At 44.3% G+C, this 24678-nt stretch overlaps 1 protein-coding gene across 4 annotated transcripts in view; it reads right to left on the bottom strand.

Moving 5' to 3' along the window:
• The window catches only part of si:ch73-138n13.1 (titin homolog), a 36437-nt gene that overhangs the window by 7252 nt on the left and 4507 nt on the right, over nucleotides 1–24678 (bottom strand). For 2 of the 4 annotated variants that reach the window (XM_031300775.2, XM_035998271.1), the window contains exons 3-7: nucleotides 23130–24481; nucleotides 22923–23013; nucleotides 19092–21929; nucleotides 18071–18196; nucleotides 1564–1679 (exon numbers count right to left, since the gene is read on the bottom strand). In XM_031300775.2, the coding sequence (XP_031156635.2) occupies nucleotides 1564–1679; nucleotides 18071–18196; nucleotides 19092–21929; nucleotides 22923–23013; nucleotides 23130–24373 (4415 nt within the window). In that variant the 5' untranslated portion in view covers nucleotides 24374–24481. The remainder of the gene's footprint in view (nucleotides 1–1563; nucleotides 1680–18070; nucleotides 18197–19091; nucleotides 21930–22922; nucleotides 23014–23129; nucleotides 24482–24678) is intronic. The other 2 variants (XM_035998277.1, XM_035998274.1) reach the window with 2 other exon arrangements.

Raw genomic sequence — 24678 nt, 5'->3', positions numbered from 1 at the left:
TCTTTTCCGGGGGATTGTTTTGAATTATTAAAAGATAAAATAACACAAATAATAGTGGTGTTTTCAATTAAACGATGCATATATACACAGCTCTTTATCAGAGCATCCACAAAAAAGGGACATGATGGGAATCTCAAATCTGATCCCCGATGACTTGTACTGCTCTAACATTTACTTTCAAAAGGAGGTATTTCACTCCAGGATGGCTGGCACACTGAAAGCAGAAGGACATCCATCTTCTTGGTTTCCTTTAAACTTGCATAGCACACTTCCCCACCACAGCATGACATCCATAGTACAGAGGTTCTGAACATTTAAAATAAACATTTAGTTTTTTGTCTGAGACAATGTTTTTCTATATTTTTAAGTAGTTGGTAAACCTCTCCTGTTATTGGGTCTGAAATAAAAATTATTCTATCAAAATGACATATAAGAACTAATATTAAGGTTGTTGCCACTGATCTTAAAGCGTAACTCTAGCCAAAATGCAACATAGGGTCTTTTTGTGAATGTACCCGAGTCACAATTAGGACGGCGCTAAAAGTGGCGCTTCCGTCCTAAATATGCTTTTAAACGAAAGTTTGACTCGGGTACATTCACAAAAAGACCCTAGGTTGCATTTTGGCGAGAGTTACGCTTTAAACATTTGATTAAGTCTGCCTTTTTAAGCCAACAAAAGTTAATGATAGACTCCAGTGGAATCTTAGTGACACAAGCCTTCAGTCGGGTTTCAATTAAGTCCAGTTAACCACTTATTTAAAAGTAAAAATTGAGATAAAGATTTACCACCTTTTTTTCTTTTCTTTTTAAAAAGGAACACGCCGACTTATTGGGACTTTAGCTTATTCACCGTATCCCCCAGAGTTAGATAAGTCCATACATACCCTTCTCATCTCCGTGCGTGTCGTAACTCTGTCTGACGCCCCCATCGCTAGCCTAGCTTAGCACAGATCCTGGAGGTAACCGGCTCCAACTAGCCTACTGCTCCCAATAAGTGACAAAATAACGCCAACATTTTCCTATTTACATGTTGTGATTTGTACAGTCACAGCGTGTACAAATAACAAGGTCACATGAGACACAGTCATCTTCTAACCGTATACAAACTGGGAACTATATTCTCAGAAGGCGAAGCAGCTGTTACTTCAACTACTTGGGCGGAGTGATATTACTCCAACTCTGAGCGAACTCTCTGCTCCTCACCACGGGGCTTCTCAGGTGCTGCGAGCAAATGGAGCCGGTTACCTCCAGGATCTGTCCCAAGCTAGGCTAGTGGTGGGGGCGTCAGACAGAGTTGCGACACGCACGGAGATGAGAAGGGTATGTATGGACTTATCTAACTCTGGGGGATACGGTGAATAAGCTAAAGTCCCAATAAGTCGGCGTGTTCCTTTAAGTTAGATAGATATTTAACTTTTCACCGACGGCGCTTACCGTAGTGGTGTTTGGATTTCTTTTTGCAATGCAGTGGACAATTCTGTTAGTGTGGGAACATTGACTGTGTGTTGTGTACTTGTAAACACACTGAACACAAATAAAAAGGCATGACAACAGCAGGTTTACCTGTCATCGGTGTGCAGCCCTGTCTCCCAGGTCCCATACTGACTGTCGGTGTCACGGACCGGTGTTCCCGAGTCCTGCCCCTCCTCTTCACCACCGACACTTTGCTTCTGCTGCTCCTGGAAGCAACAGGGAGAGAACAATCATTAATGAATGAGGAGAAATATAATGAGTTATATAACAGAGCAGCTTGAGACAGGGGCGATTCCAGGATTATTTAAGTGGGGTGGCACGGGGGGGGACCAATAATCAGTTGGGGGGGGGGGGGGGTATTATCAGAATACAGCATTGAAAATCTGCTTAGAAATGTAGGAAATATTGGATAGGATAGAACAACACAATGCAATTCTGCTAAATAAAACATCGCATTCATTATTAATTTCACTTGTTTTCATTTAGAAAATATTGTATATCCATATACAATACATATTTTCTTTAGGCTCAGTCTGCCTTTAAAAAAACTATTCCAGTGCTGGTTCCATGTTATCAGAATTTTGGATGGTCATTATGGAAACATGAATTGGTCATGTGACAAGGGCTGGGAAGATTGGCAGAACAGACAGCCAAGTGACAGTGCTCTGATCCAATGAAAATCACAATTGTCAGATTGACAGCCCTCTAGCCCAATGGATTGAGGGGGTGCCCCCATTCTAGCCCCGCCCCTGGCTTGAGAGACACCAACAGCAGCTCTCCCTTGACACCTGAACCCTATATAAGCTTGGTAAATATTTTCCAATGTACGGCTGCTCGCTTATGGAAAAAAAAAAATCATAATCACCCTTATTTTGGTCACTATTGAAATTGCGAATATTTAACACGATTACTCATCGACTTTTGGAAAGATGTTGCATTTATTGAACTAAAAAAAAAACAGTAGTTCTTAATAGTTGTTAATAGTTTAAAAAAATCAGTAGTGAAAACACCTTGAACTGTGAAATAAATGATAAAGACATATTCAAATGTTTAAACAGTATTCAATAATAAACACAGAAAAAGATTAACCGTTGTAGTGCACTTTCACAATCTTTTGAAAACAAGTAATGAATAAAATACAAATAAAAGAAAAACAAAATAATTGTTTCCTTCGATTACATTGTTTTTGTGATCGTTAGGAACCAAAATCAAAATCACGATTACAATTTTTAATTCCAAATTTAATTGCACAGCCCTATTTAATAAGGCCATTTAGATTTGTATTGCTAAGCCAAGCTAATACAGTAGTTGGTTATTCGATGCTGTGTTATTATGGAACCCACGCAACTTCTAGGCAAGACCCGCCCTTCAATAGCATTAGCACACTACTATTGGCAAGGCGTCCATGCTTACGCAAGGTAACGGAACCCGATTTGTTCAGGTCCTATACCCTGACCAATCGGCTATCCTAACCTTAACCACTTGAGGTCAATGCCTAACCCCAACCAATCGAACTGCTTTGTAGGACGGGACTTGCCTAGAAGTTACGTGGGATCCATAATAACGCGTCAATGCTACTGAAGAGAGCTGACAGTGTTGCTAATGGAGCTGCATCCTGTCGAGCTTGAGCAGCCAGCAGTGGTACAGTAATGAAAAGGTGAAGGGATGAGTTAATGGAGACAGGACCAGAGTGGGGACAAAAAAACCGAGATGGGTGGGTGATTGAGTGTGTGTTTGCTGTCTACTGAACCATGCCTCTTTTAATGAGGCTGGTACAGAGGACATACTGTCTCAAAAGCACACAGGGCTCACAGAACTGCGCATGAACTGATAACCCTGGCCTATATAGGAGAGAAAAAAAAACAATAGAAAATGATTCTGTCCTCAGATGTTGCCTGAGGGGTGGACAGAGAAATGTGATACACCTGGCTGTGTAATTGCCCAGGTTCCTAGACCTATGTGAGCAGTGACAGTGGATCAGAGTTCTTATTCTTAGAGCTTCATGAATGCTATCCTTGTTTTCTTTGTGTATGTGAGAGCAGACATACAAGAGTACTTAAAAAATAGCGCAGGAGAGACAATGGGATAGAGAGAACGTTTGCGGTAGAGCGCGACTGTGATATATTTTGGATTGAGGGAGCGTAAAACAGCTGAAGAGAGTGGACGAAAAAAGAACAGCAGAGCATTCATCGGCTAAGCCTTTCCTGACAGAAAAAAAAAAGAAAACGGAGAACAGTGAGAAAGGCATTCAACACCGCTCCCTGCATCGGAGGAAGCACTTGTTCTCAAGTTCATCCTCTTCTCAAGGATTTACAGCACTCACACTTTTTACGTTGACATCACAGGGTCACACCACTTACCCTTGAATACACACACTTCAGAGTCCCGCTTCCACTGACAATGAACAAAACCTCTCTTCCGAATCAGACTGTAGGTTGAGCGTGCAGAAACGCTTACCACGTACACTCCACTTATCTAGTGATCTCGGGGTCAATTAAAGCAGCCATATTATGCTCATTTTCAGGTTCATAATTGTATTTTAAGGTTGTACCAGAATAGGTTTACATGGTTTAATTTTCAAAAAACACCATATTTGTGTTGTACTGCAGTGCTCTCTCTCTCACTGCTGCAGATCCTCTTTTCAGCTGGTCTCTGTTTTAGCTACAGAGTGAGACCTCTTTTCTTCTTCTTCTTCTGTACTATCTTTGATTGCACTGCACATGCCCAGTAGCTCAGATGTTGATCATGTCAGCTAGCTAGCTCCATAGACAGTAAAAGAAAGGCTGTTTCTACAACTTTGGTCAGTTACAAGGCAGGATTAGCTGGGAGACTTCTAAATGAGGGCGCACATGTAAGTAGTTCTTTTGTAGATTATGGTGAACTTGTGTGTGTTGTAGCAGTGCTTTGCTATTGAGAACGAGGTAGCATGCTAGCGTTAGCATGCTAGCGTTAGCCATAGCGTTAGCATGCTAACGCTACGAGCTAATGGTTGTGGTTAGCCTGCTCGTTTCGGCTTGTGACGTCACAAGCTGTGCCGATTTTGAACAGCTCACCCAGAGACTGAAGGCAGGACACATTCAGAAACCGTATCTCACTCTAAACAGCATGGGTGGATTTTTTTCAAAGTTTGTATGTGTGTGGAAGCACCAGAGACACAACATAACACCCCAAATCCCAGAAAGTGATTTTTTCATAATATGGGCACTTTAAATGCTAATTTAGCTAGAAGAGTAGGTCTTCCTCAAAGAACAGGCGACAGAGAGACGTATGATAGTAAGTCTGAACTATAGAAACATTAATGAGCAATTTATCCCTTACAGTATCAACAGAAGCAATAGATCAATAACACATACGCAGTATATTGCATGGGTGCGGATCTAACAGCAGCCGCAGCCTTGATGATCCTTTCATTAATGATACGTATAATGGATTGTGGCTCAGAAGTAAATGTAAATGTATTGAGGATAATTTACAGGCTTAATGGCCTTGGTATGCTTCAAATTAATTTATCATTGGATCGTCTGGGTAGCCTAGAAATCTAGACCCACCCTAGCGGCAGCAAATTTAATTTGCAGCCAGGGGGGTATAGGCACTCTCTGTTGGCTTGCGAGCTGGAAAAACCAAACTCTGGTCAGTCCAATCACATCGTGTATAGAGTCGGTGGGAGGGCTTATGGCTGCTGTTGCTGCTGGCGAACAGCGGTCTTCTGGAAGACTTGGACTAAGTTAAGCTTTTCTTTGAGAAAAGAACAAAGAACGGCACTGAAGTCATTCTTAAAAAAGGAAGATGTGTTCGGAGTTTTGCCGACCGGATACGGCAAAAGTTGAATCTATCAACTAGCGTTGCTCTGGATGCTTATGAGTGCAGAGGGAATTTGAAAGACAACCGTTTATCCCGCACCTCGGATTGAGCCCTGCCAATGGTGAGTTTCCAGACCCAACATCTTGATGTGGGTCTGGCTTGTCAGAAAATTTGTGTGGGGTAGTTTCGTCAGAAATCGTCGCTTTAGCCTACACATGGCTGTAATCTGCCAGTAAACAGATTAAAAGGAGTAGAGGTTCCTAACCGGAAACATCAAACCACATCTATCCCATCTCGAGAGAAAAATGGAGAGGTCTTCAGGAATTTGATTCAATTGGGCCAGTTTTAAAGGTTCTTCCTTGTCAGCTATTATTGGCCTTGTTTTATGCTGTCCAAAAACATAAGACACGTTAGGGGAATATCTGAGAAGACGCAAAAGGAGTTATCATATCCCATCAAGCACATCAACTCTTTTTCGGCGAGGGCAAAAAAACACCTCAAAGTGAGCGGGGAAAAAAAAGTTTTTACCCAATTGAGGAGGTTTTAACGAATTTTGTCGTTTCCATCCAGCTTTTTTAATGCGATACTTCAAAATGTGCATACCAATACATGAAAGGAAACACAGATGGTGTCGGACACCTTCTTTCTGACAGCAGAGTTGGGAGAGCTGCCACAGACCATTTATGCATTTTTCTGACAATCACGCCTATTTAATGCAGAAATTGAGCAGGTGAGCAGAGGTATGAAAGTGGGCAAGTTTTGAACTTCTCTCTCAGTTCCAGCTGGAGATCTCGGCGTTAGGTCATCCCTCTCTCTTCTACCTGGCGCTGTACACTTACATCACTGTTGTCAAAATGCCAAAAAAAATAAATACATCTTAAAACCAGGTCTCGTAAAATTCTGGTAATAAAAAGATACTATCGTGTGTTTGAGTGTGTTGCTCAACCTAAAACACACCCAGAACACACCCTCCCCAATCAGCATAGAGGACAAACATTGCCTTTGCTGGAACATGTTGAAAAGAGTCGCCATAACACACAGCAGCTAAAAGAAAAGACTTATGGCAGACTTCTTTCTAGAGGCTCTTTCGTAATCTCATACCATTTATTATTCAGTTCATTTATCTACAGACACTACAAGGTTAGACAGGTTTATTGGCCAAACAATAAAAAAATAAAAAAACTCAAGTGCTGTGCTGAATGGACACTCACAGGTGCTATCAACCACATGCATGGAGAATATGGTTCTCAGTGAGGAGGCGTACTGAACCAACAGGTCCAGTAGCAATGATTTATAGCTGTCAGGAGGAAGGCTTTTCCTTAATAACATTAGCAATAGCCAGCTTCCCTGAGACAGGAAGGGTGTGTCGGGGAAAACAACATAACAAAGAGCGGATGAATGGAAGGATAAAGGGGAGAAAGGGCTGATCACTAAATAGGGCTGACTGACAATCTGAGGAGGGAAGGGGCTGGAAAACGAGGCCTTGGAAACTACTACTTGGTAACACACTAATCGCCGGGTGCCACACATAGCACGAACGACACACTCACACAGGATGGAGAAACAGCTGTCCAACCTCAACAGTTAAAATGGAAAGTCAGTTAAGTGCATTGGTGTACCTTGGAAAGGGGAAGGGCTCTTTTGTAGAGCACCTAAGGGCCCTGACACACCAACCCGATAATCGGCCGTCGGACGGTCTGGCGAGGTCGGTGACTGGAGTCTGTTCGGTGTGTTCTGTGCCGTCGTCCGTCGGAGGAGCTGTCAGCCTTTATTTTGGCCGACCCGACATGTTCAGTCGGAGACAGGGCAGTCGGGGCTCACCCGGAAATGGCGAGCGGATGAGCCCCTCAAAATCTGACGAAAATCTTTTAAACTGACCTTTGTCGATCTGAAATGCAGACAGATTCAGCAACTGCATGGCCGATTTCTCGCTTAAAATGTTTTCAGAAACACGTTTCGGTGAACTATTTTAGTACAATATGAGATCGTATTCTTAACAAACCGCCATGACAGTCTGGCTGTGAATTTACGGAGAAACAAGACCTACCTACTTGCGTTCGTCCAATCAGCTGCCGGTTTTCATTTTCTGGGAAACAATACAGAGAAGCGCCGCCTGCTGCTATGGAGACGTATTACGCGCAGAGCGTACGCTCAAGTCGGTGTCGCCTCAGTGTGTTTTGAGGCATTTTTTTGGACCTCGGGGACCCGACTGATCAGTCCGACTACCTTTTCTGCCGACGGTCGGCCATCTGGTTGGTATGTAAGCAGCTTAACAGACGGTCTTACATCAGAGAAGTAGAGAATGCAGAGTGAGCAGCTACTGTAGATATAAGTGTGTTTACATGAACACAGCAGCCAAGACACATGCTTATAACTAAGTTAACAGCAATGTCCAAGAATGTGTGTGCCATTTGGGATCCCAATTGGCGCTGCAGTCTTTACAGTGTGCGCAATCTTCGAGTCAGACCTTGTAAGCCATAGAAATCTCTGTTAAGGTGTTGACATACCTCAGTATTGCAGCTAACATCAACATACTGCTGCTGTGATTGCAACCTGGCTCATGATCGTGGTATGAGCTTATCCAAGTTATTGTAAGGATCTGACGTGACCATCTCAAACACTGAGACCATTAACAGCCATGTAAATACTTTCAAACCACGACAATACTCTTGTTGTATGCCACCACTCCCCATTCTCTACTCTCTGCTCTTATCAATGTGGCTCGGGTGGAGTGGGAAAATATGCTCTGTGTGCACTCTCGCACACAGCAGTAATCAATATCAATATCCTACAGATATTCAAAAACAACTGCTCCCACGAGAACTACTCTCGTGTCAACAAATGGGCATTCTAGCTGCATGTCAAAGGGGCCAAAGGGGTTACATTAAGACAAACTTCTGCTGGGAAACCCAACAGTACGGTGTTATTCTTTCATTACATAAGTGGTTCATACAGACTCAGGGCTCAGTGCTGTACAAAGTGTCTGGTAAGAACAGAGGGAAAGAATGTAAAGACCTGACTTGGCTTAAAAATTTCACTCAGAGAGCACTGGACCTGACTTAAAGGATTACTCTTTTCTTTCAGCCTGTTTTCTTGTTTTCTGGTGGTTGCCAATATGTTAGATGTGTAATGTGTAGATGTGTAATGCACAGGCTATTTGGGTTGTGCATTATGTCAGTGCACTGTCATTTTGTGCAATACGTACAGGGTCGGTCAATTAAAAACTGCCACTGAAAGAAGGAGTTAATGTGTTACTATATAGGTACATGTCTAATGTATATGAGAGCATGTTTTCTGTTGAGAAATGCTTATTTTTCTGTATTTTGTGTTGTCTTTGTAAAGCTGCGGAACGGACATAGTCCAAAACAAAAATCCCTTCGGAGACAATAAAGTATATCTTATCTTATCTTATGACGATTGTTTGAGTACAATTTTTGTCTCTCCGCCGTCTAGCTCTCCAACCTGTTGTCCATCTCATACGTACAGGGCTATTAGCTGGTCCCAAATATGATTTGAAGATACAAAACAGCAATACACTGCAGTTACATGTCCATACACAGTTATAATATAAGTTATATAATAGGGTTACACAGTTAGCCTGACATGTTAGTTATTTTTGATATACGTTTTAATGGGCTTATGGGTTTAAAGGCTCACATGCTTCTCACCGACGGTTTTGTCCCGGCATCAGTTCACAGTGGTCCACCCAAAAATGAAACAAATAGCTCTGATTGGTTTAGCTTGACAACGCTCTTTGAATGTGCAAATCCCAAAGATTTGTATTCATTAATTTGAAGTCCAACGATAATAAATAACGGGCAAAAAATGTTAACCTGTCCGAGCGTGTTTGTGTTTTATGTATTTTACGTTGGTTGTGTCGTTTATATTTCTCTTGGTGGGATAATAAAGTTGAACTTAACGTGCTTTTTGCACGTAAGATTTAATATACGGTATTTGTTTAAATTTAATTGTATAAGCTTTTAATACCTGCTGACTTACTTTAACTGATGGGTTTCCATACGCTTACTGCTTGTATCCACCACTCATGACACCAGGCAGGTCATTTTAAAGCGTGGTCGACTGGCAGTTTATATCAACACAGCATCTGATACGACACAAATGCCATGTCAGAGTACTTAACTGGTTTAGAGACTTTAAACCTGACTCATATCTACTTATATATAGTTGTATAGCCATATGGGAAACTATCATGAGTGCTAATTCAACTATTCACAGCCAGATTTGTTAAGGCAACAAGAAACACCCAAGATGAAAAAGCATTCAAAATAAGAAGAACGGCAAAGTACACTGGTTGACTGGATACTGACTCTATTGGCTGAATTTCTAGTTTTGCTGTCACTGCATGGCACAGACTAAAGCCAAAAGTACACAAATGAAACCATTAATCAACTGTCATGCACACCTCAAGTTTTCCATTATCTGCTATAATGGCAGCCAAAGCTACTTCAAAGCCACCCAATACCAAATACATGACTGCGGTCACACACGAGAGACCGTTCTGATCTCTCTCTCTCAGCATCTGTGCATGTGGCAGGTCACTAGTATGTCATAATACACAGGCCCACATAATAGTTCAGACACCAGAAACATGCTGCTTTATAGAGACCACAACCACAGTTTGTGACTAACTTGAAGACATGCCAGCACAGCTAACAGCCACACAGACGTCATAAAAAACACTTCTTATCTCTCGGAGTTGTGACTCATGAGGTGTTGGACGGTAGTTCAGCAAACAGGCGTAACCTAAAGATAGGAACGACTTCACTGCAATGTATCCCTACATGGATTTCTAAGTCTGTCCTTTTACAGAGCACAGAGCCGGTTAGATGTCAGAAGTTTAGTTTTTTTGGTAAAACTACTACATTTGTGGTAATGCTACTATAGTATAACTTCCCTAAGGCCACTTTTCTTCTTTTGGCAGCCCTTGTGCCTAATGCTATCACTAAAAACAGAAATGGTAGACGACGTGACGACCTGAAAAACCAGTGTAACAACAGCTGTGCTAAACAAAGATGAACGGACAAAGAAAGGTCTGCGTTGTGCCAAGCCAAGGGCAATATATAAGATGGACAAGTGCTGAAAGCATAGGAAGAGACAGACGAGATCAGGGAGGCAGATGGATAAGTTCTTGACATGTTTGGCTAGAGACCAAATAGTTGACGATGGAGCAGCTGTTACCACGGTGACATTACAGAACCGCATGGACATTGCTGCAAAATGACTTGAATTCCACTTGTGCTATATTAAACTTTAACATATGTTAAAGTAATACTGCTGATGAGCATATAGTTAAAGTAATGAATCACATTGGTGCCTGGCAAATACTTCCAATAATAGTTTGGTGATTGGTATCGGTGGTGAAATGTGGTACTGGTGCTCCCCTGGTGTGTGTGTGTGTGTGTGTGTGTGTGTGTGTGTGTTGTACTTTAAAATGTGTGTGCGTTGTCTGTCTTACAGCAGTGGGGGTGTTGGGTGCGGTGCGCCTGCGTAAGGACAGACGTTGCTGGCTCCGCAGCGAGAACCTGCGGATGGACTCCCTGCTTCGGGAGGCCAGGGAGCGCAGGGAGTTGGTTCTCTTGAAGTCCCCAGTCCCGTCGTGTCCCCGGTCGCCCCTCTCCCCCGACAAAAAGCCGAGTGCCCCGTGAAGGGAGCGACGGACATTTCCCACCCATCCCGACACCTGAGAGTGGGCCACTGACAGCTTGTCCCCCAGGTACTCCATCACAACCCACTACTGGCCAGGCCTCCTGCGTCAGAATACAATCGGTGAACTGAGCTGTGACTCTTGCTATCACAGCAGCAGGGAGTCATTAGAGTCTAGTTATGCTGGAGAAGTGGCAGTCCAGGGACAGTGTCGTAGGTGTTCACCGGTGTGCGTTGCTGGGTCGATACTGCAGCGGTGAGTAAGGCGACAGAGAGAACAACAACACAGCTCAGCCAGTCCAATGTGGTGATGTTGATGGCATCTGCCGCTTACAGCACTGCAGCACGGATAACCCCAGTCAGTCCCTGACCGTCACAGGACCGAGCCTCTCCTCAGTTTCACTTCTAAATGGCCTTTCTGCAGAGCAGTCCCACTGGAGCCGTCTGGACTCAACTCATCACTCTCAAGGCTCCAGCCTGTCGGCCTGAACGGATTTGTGAAGCTTTCTAATGCCTATTTCGATGCACACGGGATACGCTAGCTATGATATGGCACACAAGTGGGCACGTAAAGGGTTATGGAAGGCCAGCACTTACCATTTGTTATGCAGGACACTACTCTATGAGACAGCCAGAAAAACTGCTGCTGCTATCTACCAACAGGTTTCTCGACCATGTTTTTCTGGCTTCAACTACACAAAGTACAAACTACAGAAGTGATGATAATAATAGAATCACATCCTCAACATACTGTTTATGTTTGGCACAACATTCAGTTATCTATTTCTATCACATAGGTTCACTGTGCTAAAAATACTGAGTATGATATCTGATTTTTTTTTTTTTTTTACGATTCTCTGTGACACCTCTGCCAAATCCAGGTGTCTGTCCTGATTCAAGCCTCAATTACAAGCTGACCTGACTCCAAGCTGTCGATGATGCGTTTCCTCTGAAGCAAGGCCCGGGTTAAAAGTTATAAAAAAAAAAAAAAATCCATCCATCCAACGAGACTACATTTCCATGGTGCCCGATACTGTGCTACCCTCTGGCAAAAAGCTGCGAGGAGAAATGGTGCAGGACAGCTGGTGGCAAAAGAAAAGCTGCTGTAGTCATTCGTATTCCATAAGAAAAACCAAACCAGAGGGCAACTAACGCAGTGCCAAACAGAGGAAACAGGAGGGAGCACTGTGGTGGGGAAGTCACATCCACAGGAGAAATGGGGAACAGAGAGAAAATGTTTCTCTCGTCGCCTTTTTCTGCAGGTACGGGCAGGTAGGAGAATATGCGTCAGCAGTGCTGCTCTCTGTAGTCAGCGCTATAGGACTCACCGTCAAGGAGAAACTGGGTGGAGAGAGGGAGTGTGGAACACAGTCGAGGAGAGAGAGAGAGAGAGAGAGAGAGAGAGAGAGAGAGAGAGAGAGAGAGAGAGAGAATGGGAGGTCTCTGATACAGAGCGGGAGGGAGAGAGAGGAGGGTGATATATGTTCTGCGGTGCTCTCTCGCTCCAGCCTGATTCAGTTGCAGGGCAAGACAGTGAAGTGTCACAGCCAGAAGGGAGAGGCAGTGGAAACGAATGTACGGTAGAAGGAAAGATGAGACATCGAAAATGTTGGCATATGGTGTTGCTATTCCACAGCATCTCCTTTCTAAACAGAAAGCGATAGCTAGAGGGAAAGTGGGGATGACAAAGTATGAGATGTGATGCAGCCAGATAGGAATGAGCACAAGTGCATGATCACGTTAAAGAGGGAACTATAAATAGATCGATTGGACATGCGTGAGAGAAGAGTGAAAAGACAGGTGTGGCTCCTCCAGTGGACTGAGATTGTACACACATCAACCACTTTGTCAGCACAGTGTAGCCAAAACGCAAGAATCACAACTTAAGAGTCACCTCATGCAAAACACTGCCTGACTTCCAACTTAAACAGGCATCTGTTATATGGTGCCAGTGAACTGGAAACCTGAATAAAGCCACAGCAGGCGACTCCAGACCCACTTCAGAGAGCTAACCTCGAGCAAACTGGGACAGAGGGCCCTTAGGAAAGATGAATCCCTATCCACATATGCCCCCTACAGGTAATCTGATTAACTTCTCTTTGAAGTGCTGTGCTAAATGCAAGTCAGCTAGGTTCTCAGTTTCCAACAGAGCACAAAGTGACCTCTCTCACGTACTCCTCATCCTGAAAAATGCCTATTATTAAGGACAAGGTGACGCAGCACGAAAAAGCTAAATTACTCGTATTAAACATTAGGTTACAGCAATAGTGTTACATTCCTGTAGCGAGTGGTACCAAAATATATATTAATATTTTAGTAATATTCTGTCTTCCCAATGTGATAATTGAGATAATACTCCTAATTTCTGCTGACAAAAAAAAAATCAACTAGTCAATCAACAGAAAATGAACTTACTATTTTGATATCGTTTATAATTTGAGTAATTTCTAAAAGCAAACATTTGCTGGTTCCAGCTTCTTAAATTTCTGCTTTTCTTTTTGTTTTTAATTCATTGTAAATGGAATACTTGTGTGTTTTTAACCATTGGTTGGACAAAGACCGCAGTTGGAAGACGTCACATTAGCCTACTGGGAAATTGTGGTGGGTAAATTATACATTTTCCATAATTTCATAGACAAATAATCTTATTACTACTCCCAATTTCCCCTAATATTCCTCCTAATGCTAAACGTCACCTACTGGGAAGTGAGTCATGGCTGCTCACCACTTCCCCTCCTCTGCTGACATCATCAATCTGTGCGCAGCCCAGGCCTACAAACTCAACAAGCGACCACACAAAGGAGATGAAATAGGATGCAGCTAAAGTACATACAGCATACTGTACTGTATATGGTAGTCTCGCTTTGCCAGACCCTCCTCCAAAAGCGTGCTGAAGGAGGGTCTGGCTACTCCACATAGCATTCGGGGATGGGAGGAAAACGTGCTCTGGTTTAATTGCATTTCTTTAAATCAATCACAATCGTCGTGGGCGGTGCTAAACTCCACACAGAGCCGCTGCAAAATAGTCGTGTGAGAGAAAACTCAGATTGGACAGATAGTCTAGCCAGCTGTCTCAATTTAACAAGCAGAGATCTGAGGAGCAGTTAACAATAGTCCTCAGAAATCCACCGAATTTAAAATTCCAACACAAAGAAAGCGGAAGGAAATGGAAAATTTCCGGCTGCACAGGAGCAATCCCGGAATAGGAACGTCAAGGGTATAGACTATGTACCGTATATGGTAATTGCATAAATTCAGTCCTGTATAAGAGGCCGTATGCATCTTCCAGAGAAACAATTGTATTAAGAGAGTTGTGCGGCCACTTACCCAGCTGCAGTGTGGAGTCAGACAGCATGACCACACGTACAACACAGCTCCCAGCCTGGTGCCCATCTCTGCTCTGCCCTACTCACCAGCCTCAGACCCTCCATCCTTAAACTAATGATGTCACCCCACAACTATTATCTCATCTGAGTCTGCTTCCACCAGTAAATACAATGTAGGGAAATTAATCATATCCCATATCTGCTACCACTGATGGATTTTCTGTAAATTCCGAAGCCAAATTCTCAACCTGTTTTATAAAAGATATTTTCTGGGATTTTGCTCAGGAGGTGTTTATTTTTCTACTATGCAGCACATACCAACGTGTAAAATACACATTTTAAGTACTGGCTACTTTCGCCGAAGATGTCAAACAAAAAAAAAAGACAGAAAATGCATCTTGACAATCGATTTATTGTTTAAGTCATTTTCGCCACACAAAAGGGTCAAACATTCCCTTGTTCCACCTTCTCGTTTGTGGGGGGAATTGCTGCTCTACATGCGTTATGTGATAATAAACTAAATATCTTTGGGTTTCGGGCAAAACGCGCGCATAAAAAGCAATGTAAAGACGACTGTGACAAAGGACGACCTCTTCAGGCAGGAGCGGCACTGCGCTCTGCTGCTCGCTGAAGAAGACAGTTTAAGTTTCAGTTTGGAGAAAGTTTGGAAGAGAGCACTGGCGTCGAAAGACTGCACAGTTTATATATAGATAAAATAAGATAGTGTTGCTGTACTTATTTCTAAGTTCCTAGAATTGTGTGCGTGCAACTACCAGTAAGTAATACGGATGTTTGTTGTTTTTTGCATTTCCTTAGTAATAAGCATTTGTTATAACACTGCATTTAAGTCATATATAACAAAACTATAATTTAAAGGAACACGCCAACTTATTGGGACTTTAGCTTATTCACTGTATCCCCCAGAGTTAGATAAGTCCATACATACCCTTCTCATCTCCGTGCGTGTTGTAACTCTGTCTGACGCCCCCACCGCTAGCCTAGCTTAGCACAGATCCTGGAGGTAACCGGCTCCATCTAGCCTACTGCTCCCAATAAGTGACAAAATAACGCCAACATGTTCCTATTTACATGTTGTGATTTGTATAATCACAGCGTATACAAATAACGTCACATGAGACACAGCCATCTTCTAACCGTATACAAACTGAGAACTATATTCTCAGAAAGACGAAGCAGCTGCTACTTCTGCTACTTGGGCGGAGTGATTTGCATGCAGCACCCGAGAAGCCCTGCAAATCACTCTGCCCAAGTAGCAGAAGTAGCAGTGCTTCGTCACAACATATGTTGCCGTTATTTTGTCACTTATTGGGAGCAGTAGGCTAGTTGGAACCGGTTACCTCCAGGATCTATGCTAACCACGCTAGCAGTAGGTGCGTCAGACAGAGTTCCAACACGCACGGAGATGAGAAGGGTATGTATGGACTTGTCTAACTCTGGGAGTTACGGTGAATAAGCTAAAGTCCCAATAAGTCGTCGTGTTCCTTTAACCTCTTTATTGTGTTTATTATATACCTGCGAGGCATGTAATAACTACTTGGCATTTATGGTATGCCTGTATCTCTGTTTCAGAACCACACACACACACACACACACACACTTCCAATGAAACACCTAAAAGGAACATCTTGTCTGCATTCTGTCGATGCCCCCTGGTGGCCACAACCAACCAAAATATACAGTCCTTCCCAATCAAAACAACAGCACCTAAGGCTATAGGACATTGTGACAGGCCTTTTTCAGTATTTTGTGACATTTTGTATGTGAGTAAACAAGTAACAAGTAATTTATGAAGAGACAAAATAATTGTTAGTTGCAGCTCTATATGTGATTTTTTTTTTTTTTTTTTACACTGTACACAGTGTCATGGTCAAATTCAGCAGCGACACGGGGACAGATATTTGAATCACAAATGCCTGTATTTAAAATAAGCGTAGTCGCACTTGTTGCTGCAGTTCAATAAGTGATCGCATACGTGTACTCTTATTGGCAGGGTAAACTGGACCATGGCTACTTTAGTTTTCATAAAATGGGGAAATCCCACATTATAAACAAATGTGAGGAGCTGGTCATGCAGTGTCATGCAACACAGTAGTGTGTTTTATTTTTTATTTTATAATATCATTGCATTATTGGTCAGAGTATCTACTACAGTGGGCATCCTCTCATGTGCAGCTCAAACATTTGCAAGGCTGTAGCAATATGTAGCACTCTCTGGAACATTTTGGGCCTGATTAATCAGGCCCAAAATGTTCCAGAGAGTGCTTTATCTCAGCTCAAACATTTGCAAGGCTGTAGCAATATGTAGCACTCTCTGGAACATTTTGGGTCTGATTAATCAGGCCCAAAATGCTCAAACATTTGCAAGGCTGTAGCAATATGTAGCAATATGGCCCAAAATGCTCAAACATTTGCAAGGCTGTAGCAATATGTAGCACTCTCTGGAACATTTTGGGCCAATCAGGCCCAAAATGTTCCAGAGAGTGCTACATATTGCTACAGCCTTGCAAATGTTTGAGCTGCACATGAGAGGATGCCCACTGTAGTAGATACTCTGACCAATAATGCAATGATATTATAAAATAAAAAATAAAACACACTACTGTGTTGCATGACCAGCTCCTCACATTTGTTTATAATGTGGGATTTCCCCATTTTATGAAAACTAAAGTAGCATATATATATATATATATATATATATATATATATAAAAAGAACACAAGCACTGACAACAGCAAAGAGCAATCACAAACACTGACACCAGGAAGAGAGACACTCACACACCGTGACACCACCACTAGATGGTGGTAGGGACCTTAAACTCACGGTGACTTTATCTGAGCTCCGTATCACGCAGTGTGTAATTATGAGACAATAACTGATCTTCTGGTTTCATAGTGTAGGCCTTCAACCTGGCCCTACAATAACAGTCGCAATGACAAAAAGCCAACTGAACCCCACCCTGCATATTAATAAACACTTTACAGGCTTGAATGAAGATGACATATCTGTGTATGTAATGTGTGTGGTTGCAAATGTGCAGACATATTTGAGCCCCCCCCCCCCCACACACACACACACACACACATTTCAAAATGTAAGACAAAGATGTGAACTATAAGTTAAAAGGTTAGAAATAACAGGTATAACCAATCAGCCCAGAGGAATACGGTCACATACAACCATTATGTGTCTGCCTGGCTGCAGGACCCATGATCACTGCAGGCCATTTCACCAGACAGCTGAGCCGTGCTGACAGGTTTCTAAATGAGCAGTGAGAACATGTACTCATTAACCATCTGACAAATCCAATCCTGAATTACAGGCCTGAGAAAGTGTGTGGCCGCCACTTCACTGGAACGTGACATTGGATGGGCGGAGGTGAGTCTAGATAACCGTGCCATTAACATTAGTCACCGACTATTTACTAACTGAGCACAGCAGCATTCAGCCGTAAACGCTTAGTCAACTAACTGCATTCCTCTACCTTTTACCTGCCGTCTGTCTTTAATGCACAGGAACACACACACACACACACACACACACACACACACACACACACACACACACAATCTCAAAGACAGACATAATACTAACTGTGCACACAGATTCTCCTCCCTGTCTCCACAGAGCTGTGTGAGAAACAGTCCAAAAATGAATATAATAGTGATTATAATAATGGGTTCACAGCCAACCATCAAACTAAAGCAAAGACTCAGAAAGAAGTTTCTCATCTCCAGTTCTCGCCAGTTGTACTGTTGCAGAGGCCGAGCAGTAGCTTGACTCACCCAGCTGTTGCGGTCCTGCTCTCTGTGGGCGCTGCGACTCCTTATCCTGGAGAGGCTTCCCTCCACGGCACTGCTCAAAGGAGCTGATCGGCGGGACACACTGCGAGAACGCATCCTGCTCAACTCCTAACACACACACACACACACACACACACACACACACACACACAGCTATCGTTTTTCAGGTGTCATGGCTCACACAAACGCACGCTTTTGCCTTGCTTTACAAAAATGTTATGATTACTTCCAACACATTTGTATACTAAAATCTATGACATATACAGTACATAGTGTACATGTGAAAGTCATTTTTTAAATGTTGTGCAAAATGTAAAAAAAAAAAAAAATACATTTGGTAGCCAGCGGACATGCAAAGCCAGAAGATACCGTTATTTCAATAAAAGAGAAATGGCAATGCTGGAACAGCCCTTTTTGTCTTTGGATTTTTACTATCACCTGTTGTGACACAGGTTAGTAAAACCAGTTTATTAGGAACTGAACCGTTTCAGTGATTTTTTTTTTTTTTTTACCATTATTTTGTCTAGCTCGTCTAATACTGATTATTTTATCTCTGAACTGCTTTCTGGCGGTTCAGCCCTTTGCCACTTTTTGCCACTTTTCTACCGGAATAATGGCACATGTGTACATGTGTTTTGGTGTGTGTTAAAAGGGGCTATGGCTGTGTGCACATAGTCCCATACTGTCTTTCTATCTCAGGCATCTACAAAATGAAAGGGCTTCAAGAATCCCATAAAAACAGGTAATAGTACAGATAATACAAGCTGCTGCCTAAAAAAGTCTAAGTGGATTATTTTGATCTGTGTTTTGCAATAATCACAATCACAATAATTTCGCAATATAACCTATATTATAATAGCATCATCATGTACAACATAGAAAAATATTGTATTTGATTTGAACATACTGAGATACAAACATACACTGTACAAAATGAAAACATTTTCCACATGAACTACTAATTTGTGTCTCTGATAGTATTTCATGTGTATCTCGGACTCACCTGAGATCCCTGTGATCTCCTGGGGCTCCGGACCTCTCCCCTGCTGTCCTGAGGCTGTGGCTCTCTGGGGAGCCATATCTGCTCGGCAGGAGCGCTGCTGGAGACCCCGCCTGGAGAGCCTCCGCTTTTGGCTTCTGTGCCGGGCAGAGGGGCCAAATGAAGCGGCACATCTGGCACAGCAGACCAGTGCCTCTGTGGAGCTAGGAGCCGCTCTTCCTGCCTGAGGAGGAGCTGCTCCGGGCTGAGTTTGTTGCCATGTTTTCTGGGTTCGGCCGTAGGTTTGTCCACAGACATCTCAACAGGTCGCAGCTCCCACGGGTCCTGAGGAGACGACGTCCACACTGGGCTTGTGAAACCTACTGGAGCATGTGGTGGCAGCCTCCAGCTAACATCGACGTCAGGTGTAGGCTGTAATCTAGCTCCAAACCCAGTGTCTACACCCTGAATACCAGAAACAGGAAACAAGTCTTTACTGGGGGAGAGCTGAGCTTGAGATGTGAAGGAGTCGATGTCAAGGATGGCGGGTTTATACACCTCTTCTGCTCTCGGAGACGGCTCCTTCCATCGAGTTGCAGGGTCACTGCGCTGGGAGGAAGCCCTGGAAAACGGCTCATTTCGGAGCACGGAGTCCAGATCCAACACTTTAGGCCTGAGGGGTGAGGACTCCAACATCACCCTCTCCTGTTCCTCTTTCTTTTGCCTTTCCTCTTTCTCTTTTAGTCGCTGCCTCTCAGCTTCTTGCTGTTTGGCTATCTGTCTCATTTTATCTGCCTCCTCCCTTTCTATCCTCTCCCTCAGTCTGCGTTTCTCAAGCTCCAACATTTGTAGTCTGTCCCTCTCTGCCTGCTTTTGCTTCTCCAACTCCAAGAACTGTCTTCTCTCCACCTCTTTAATTCTCTCCATCTCCTCCTTCCTCTGCCTTTCCTTCTCCAGCTCTCGTTGTCTCAGCCTTTGGTTTTCTAACTCTTGTCTCTCAAGGTCCAGTTGTCTCTGCCTCTCCCTCTCTATATCTCGGTGTCTCTGTCTCTCCAGCTCTCTCTGCTTTTCCCTCTCGATCTCTTTCTGGTGCTCCTTCTCCATCTCCCTTTGTCTTTCCCTTTCTTTATCGAGCTCTTTCATTCTTAGCATTTCCTGTTCTAATGCCATCTGTTTGAGTTTTTCTGCCTCCTCTCTCTCCTTCTTCTCTTTAAGTCTTTGCTTCTCAAGCTCCACGAGCTGCTGCCTCTCCTTCTCTTTCTGCTTCTGCTTTTGGAACTCTAAGAGCTGCAGTGTCTCCAGCTCTTTAATTCTCTCCAGCGCCTCCATTTTCTGTTTCTCCTTTTGGATTTCCAGCAGCTGTCTCTCCTTGTCCAGCTCTCTCTGCCTCTCTTCCTCCCTTTGTCTTTGCCTCTCCTGTTCCCGCTGTCTCTCCTTTTCCTGCTCTCGCAGCTTTTCTCTTCTCTGCCTCTCCAGTTCTCTGCGTTTTTCTTTCTCGAGATGTCGTTGCCTTTCCTTTTCCAGTTCTCTAAGTCTCGCTCTCTCCAGTTCTAGTAGTTGCTGTTTCTGTTCAAGCTCCAACTGTTTCTGCCTTTCCAGCGCACGCTGTTTCTCCTCAAAGTCCTGTTTCTCCTTCTCAAAGGCTTTCTGTCTTTGCCGTTCAAATTCTCTTTGCGTCTCCCTCTCCTTCATTCGTGCAAATTCTAAATGTGCTTCTTTCTCCATTTCCAGCTGCCGCTGTTTTTCCCTCTCACCCTCTTTCATTCTTGCCATGTGTCTTTCTGTCTCCTTTTTAAGTTCCCTTTTCTTTTCAATTTCCATCAATTCCTCTGTCGTCTGTCCGTCCGACAGTGACCTGATGTCCCTGTGTGACATGTGGCCCCTCATCATCATTTCCTCAACTTGATCTTGAGAGTTTTTCCCAAAAGCTTTATCTAATGATGGATTCCTCCTCATTGGAAGAACCTTCCCTTGAGAGCTGACCGCTGCCGACGTCACAGAGAAATCATCAAAGGGCCCGGCCGTGTCCCCTATGTTTCCTCCTGCAGCGAAAGGAGAAACTGGCTCCTGTATTTGTCCAGTCAGAGCAAAGTAGGTTGCCCTGGGTTTCGGCTGCTCTTCTGTCTGCAGCATTTTCAAACGTTTAGGAGCTGCAGCCACTTCCTCCTGTTCTGCCTCTCTCTGCCTGTCTCTGTCTTGATCCAAAGCCACTTGTCCTTCCCTTTGTGATCCCTTTAGCATCCCTTTCTCCACACTTTCCTCTCGTTTGAGACTTGCAGTGGTCCACTTGGGCAGAGCTCCGATTCTCAGATATCGAGGCTGCGGTTCTGGCATCGCAGCCAAAGCTGGTTCACATGGTGCTGAACCGGTCCTCTCCGTCACTGGCCGGCTCCCTTCGGAGCGCCTGGAGCGTAGCGTCATGGCCTTATCCTCCCACTGCGCCGATGGGATGTTCTCACTCACTGCCCTGTTCTCTTCCACTGCCTGCACAGTGTCAAAGGCATGGAACACCTGCAGAGGGCATGGCGGAGATAGAGGCTCTTTGTAGGTGGCAGTGACCATAGTTCCATCATCCTCACTGTTTCCTCTTTTGAATGACGGGCTGCTGAGCGAATCATCAGCTGTGTTTGCAGGCTGGCCCTCCTCAACCATCAGCACGCTGTGCCTCTCCACGATGTTTTCAAACAACGACGCTCTCACTGTCTGTAAGTCACTGCTGGGACTTCTTTCCTTGAAAGCGGCGCCAAACGTCTGTCCCGCCTCTGGCCCTTCAGGCGTGGAAGCCTTTTTGAGCTGATCTTGGGAGTCTTTCAAATCCACAAATGTCCTCTGGTCACCGGGGGTGATAACCGACTCTTCAATCTAAAAGGAAATTCAGAAATATACTGACATGAAGTAATAACAGCAAGCTTGCCACTTATTGGCCATTTATTCATTTAACGATCATGCTTTTTGAACACTATGTTACACAAAAAAGTGGAATGATCTGACAGAAATAGAAATGTTAAAAGACAAAATGTGACTTGACAACATAACAGGATAAAACATAGCCCTCAAAGGAGTTAGTGACTGAAGTGAAGTGAACAGCTGTAGGCGTAGAAACGATATCCTAATTCTAAGTACGTTCTCCTCAGAACAGTGGGTGTGGTGCAGAGGTGGTAGTCAAAGCCTCTCTGTGTTGACCTTTTCCCAGTGATCGCCTCACTGCGTGTTTCATAACCATCTTAGGTTTCACGGCTTTGTACATCTATGTCAGTGACAATTCATTTTGCTGCAATTTCCTCTAGGGATTTTTTTTTTTTTTTTTTAAAAGAATATTCCTTTTGGCATTTTAGGCCTTTATTTGTGACAGGACAGCTTAGACATGAAAGGGGAGAGAGAGGGGCAATGACCGCAGGTCGGAATGGAACCCACGGCCGCCACGTCGAGGACTGAGCCTCTGTATATGGGCGCTCGCTTTACCAGGTGAGCTACCCAGGCGCCCCGGGATTCTTTTTTTTAAAGACACAGACAGATAGGGGTCGACGGCAAATGTAAACACTCTCAGTTTTGTTAAAGGTGTATTTCACCATGGTTTACCAATTCAGCCTAATATAATAGTAAGTATAAAAAGGCACACAAAATGGCTTATTCTGTCAACTTTGATTTTGTTCAATTGACAGTTTCGTCTTTGTGCATGGGTTTTTATTTTGGCAAGAAACACACTTAGTTTAGTTAGTAGAATGCAACTCTGTTGCAGAGGATAGCACGGGAAAGCTTTTCCCAGCACTAAGCTCTCATTTGCCTGTTAAACATAGACTGAGCCACACAAAAAAAAAAAAATACAGTTCCTACAAAGCTTAGTCCCTTCCTTACCCTCCTCTGAGGATCTTTGCTGATCTCATGGCGCTCTGTTGCCTCACTGAGGGAAACACTGCCAAGGTCTGGCGACCTCTCGGATGAAAACCTGATGAACATACGTCACACGAGACAAAAAGCCATGCATGACAATGGAACTCGTGGACAAAGACATGGGACAAGAGCAAGCTGAGCAGACATATAATTAGCATTGTTAACCCTTACCTTTTAGTCAGGTCGAGGGGCAAGGGGCGGGGCTTCAGTGGTAGTTTCACAACGGGGCTCTGAGTCGGTGTTGTGTCCTCTATCAGCTGCTTGATGAGCTGCTTGACGTCCACTTGTGGTTCGGTTTCGGGGACGGGCTGCACTGGAGAGTGCAGATCTGACCCCTGGCCTGTGACGCCTGTCCCGGGAGAGGAGGACGAATCCAGGAGGAGACTGATTCGTGACTTGATGCTAACTGCCCGCTTCTCCTCATCAGTTTCTTTCACGGTCTTTTCCTCGGTCTTTTTGTTGCTTTGGTCCGAGACGGCAGGCTGAGCTACGCCATCGGTACTTTGTGGTGCGGGACTCTTTGGGGTTTTCTCCTGCTCTCTCTTCTGCGGCAGTGCCTTCTCCTCTGGAGTGTTCTCCTTAGTATTGGCCTTGGGAGATTGACGGTGCAGCGACAGGCCGATTGACTCAAACTTGGCCGTGAGATCAGCTGAAAGCGGCCGTCTCGCAGAGCGAGGGGCGGGAACTGGTGTCTCGGTCTTGGGTGGACTGTCGAGGAAAATGGCTGACACGGGTCTGGGCCTGGAGCCTCTGGGCTGCGGCCGCAGTGGCACTGCAGCCGCAGGGTTAGCTTTCTCCTTTTCTTCTTCCTCCTCCTCCTCCTGCCCTACCTGATTGAGAAACCCCATGGACTTGGCTCTGGTCATGGAGGCCCCACCTTTGCTGAATCTCATCTGCTTCGTTTCATCTTTGGTTTTAGTGTTTCCAGACCACTCTGCTGCTGGAAGTTGTTTAAGGCTCTTGGAATAGGCCAAGTTTGATGAGCCAGGTTTCTTCCTCACTGCTGTTACAGGGGGCGTGGGTTTGCTAGGGTCTCCGTGGTCGAGAGGAGGGGCGGGTTTAAATGGCTGGACTACTGGCTTGGTTGTTTGTCCGGTGTTCAACTTACTAGGGGTTTTAAAAAAGGTAGGGCATGGTCGGTTGGGGTTTATTGACACTGGGTTGGGTTTGCCTGTGGCAACTGGTTCCTGTGATATTGGACTGAATGGAAGCTCTGGTTTGTATCCAGGAAGGCGAGTGGACTCTGGTCGAGGCTTGGTTTGGGGCTTGGGAGCAAGTATGGGCTTAATGGTGGGGTTTCTCTCCACAGCGAAAGGTTTGGGAGTGAGCCGTGGCTTGGGGCCTGGGACTGGTTTGTTAGGTTCTGGAGAGAGGATGTGGGACTGGTTGATGGAAGGGATCTCGATGAGGCTCATATTGCTGGAGTCAGTCAGGGGGCTCAGGTGAAGTCGTCGTCCCACCACTGATCTCCCTACCTCCCCCGTCTGAACTTCTACCTGAGCAGCCAGCCTCTTCAACAGCACCTTTAACGTGAAAAGAAAAGAATTCGCCTCAGAATTTGCCTCATAGCACTCACACTATCTAGCCCTTACTGTGGACTTTGTCTGGGAGTGCCTTACACTGCGGTACAACTATACCTAGTAAGGAAGTTATTTACACAAGGTTATATTGATCCCTCTAAAGGCCGTTACAGACCAACCAGACCGCCGACAGTTGGCAG

Source organism: Sander lucioperca, chromosome 2, assembly GCF_008315115.2.
Source record: "Sander lucioperca isolate FBNREF2018 chromosome 2, SLUC_FBN_1.2, whole genome shotgun sequence".
NCBI classification, from domain to species: Eukaryota; Metazoa; Chordata; class Actinopteri; order Perciformes; family Percidae; genus Sander; species Sander lucioperca.
The sequence above is the reverse complement of the archived record's forward strand: the minus strand, read 5'-3'. Positions and strand labels throughout refer to the sequence as shown.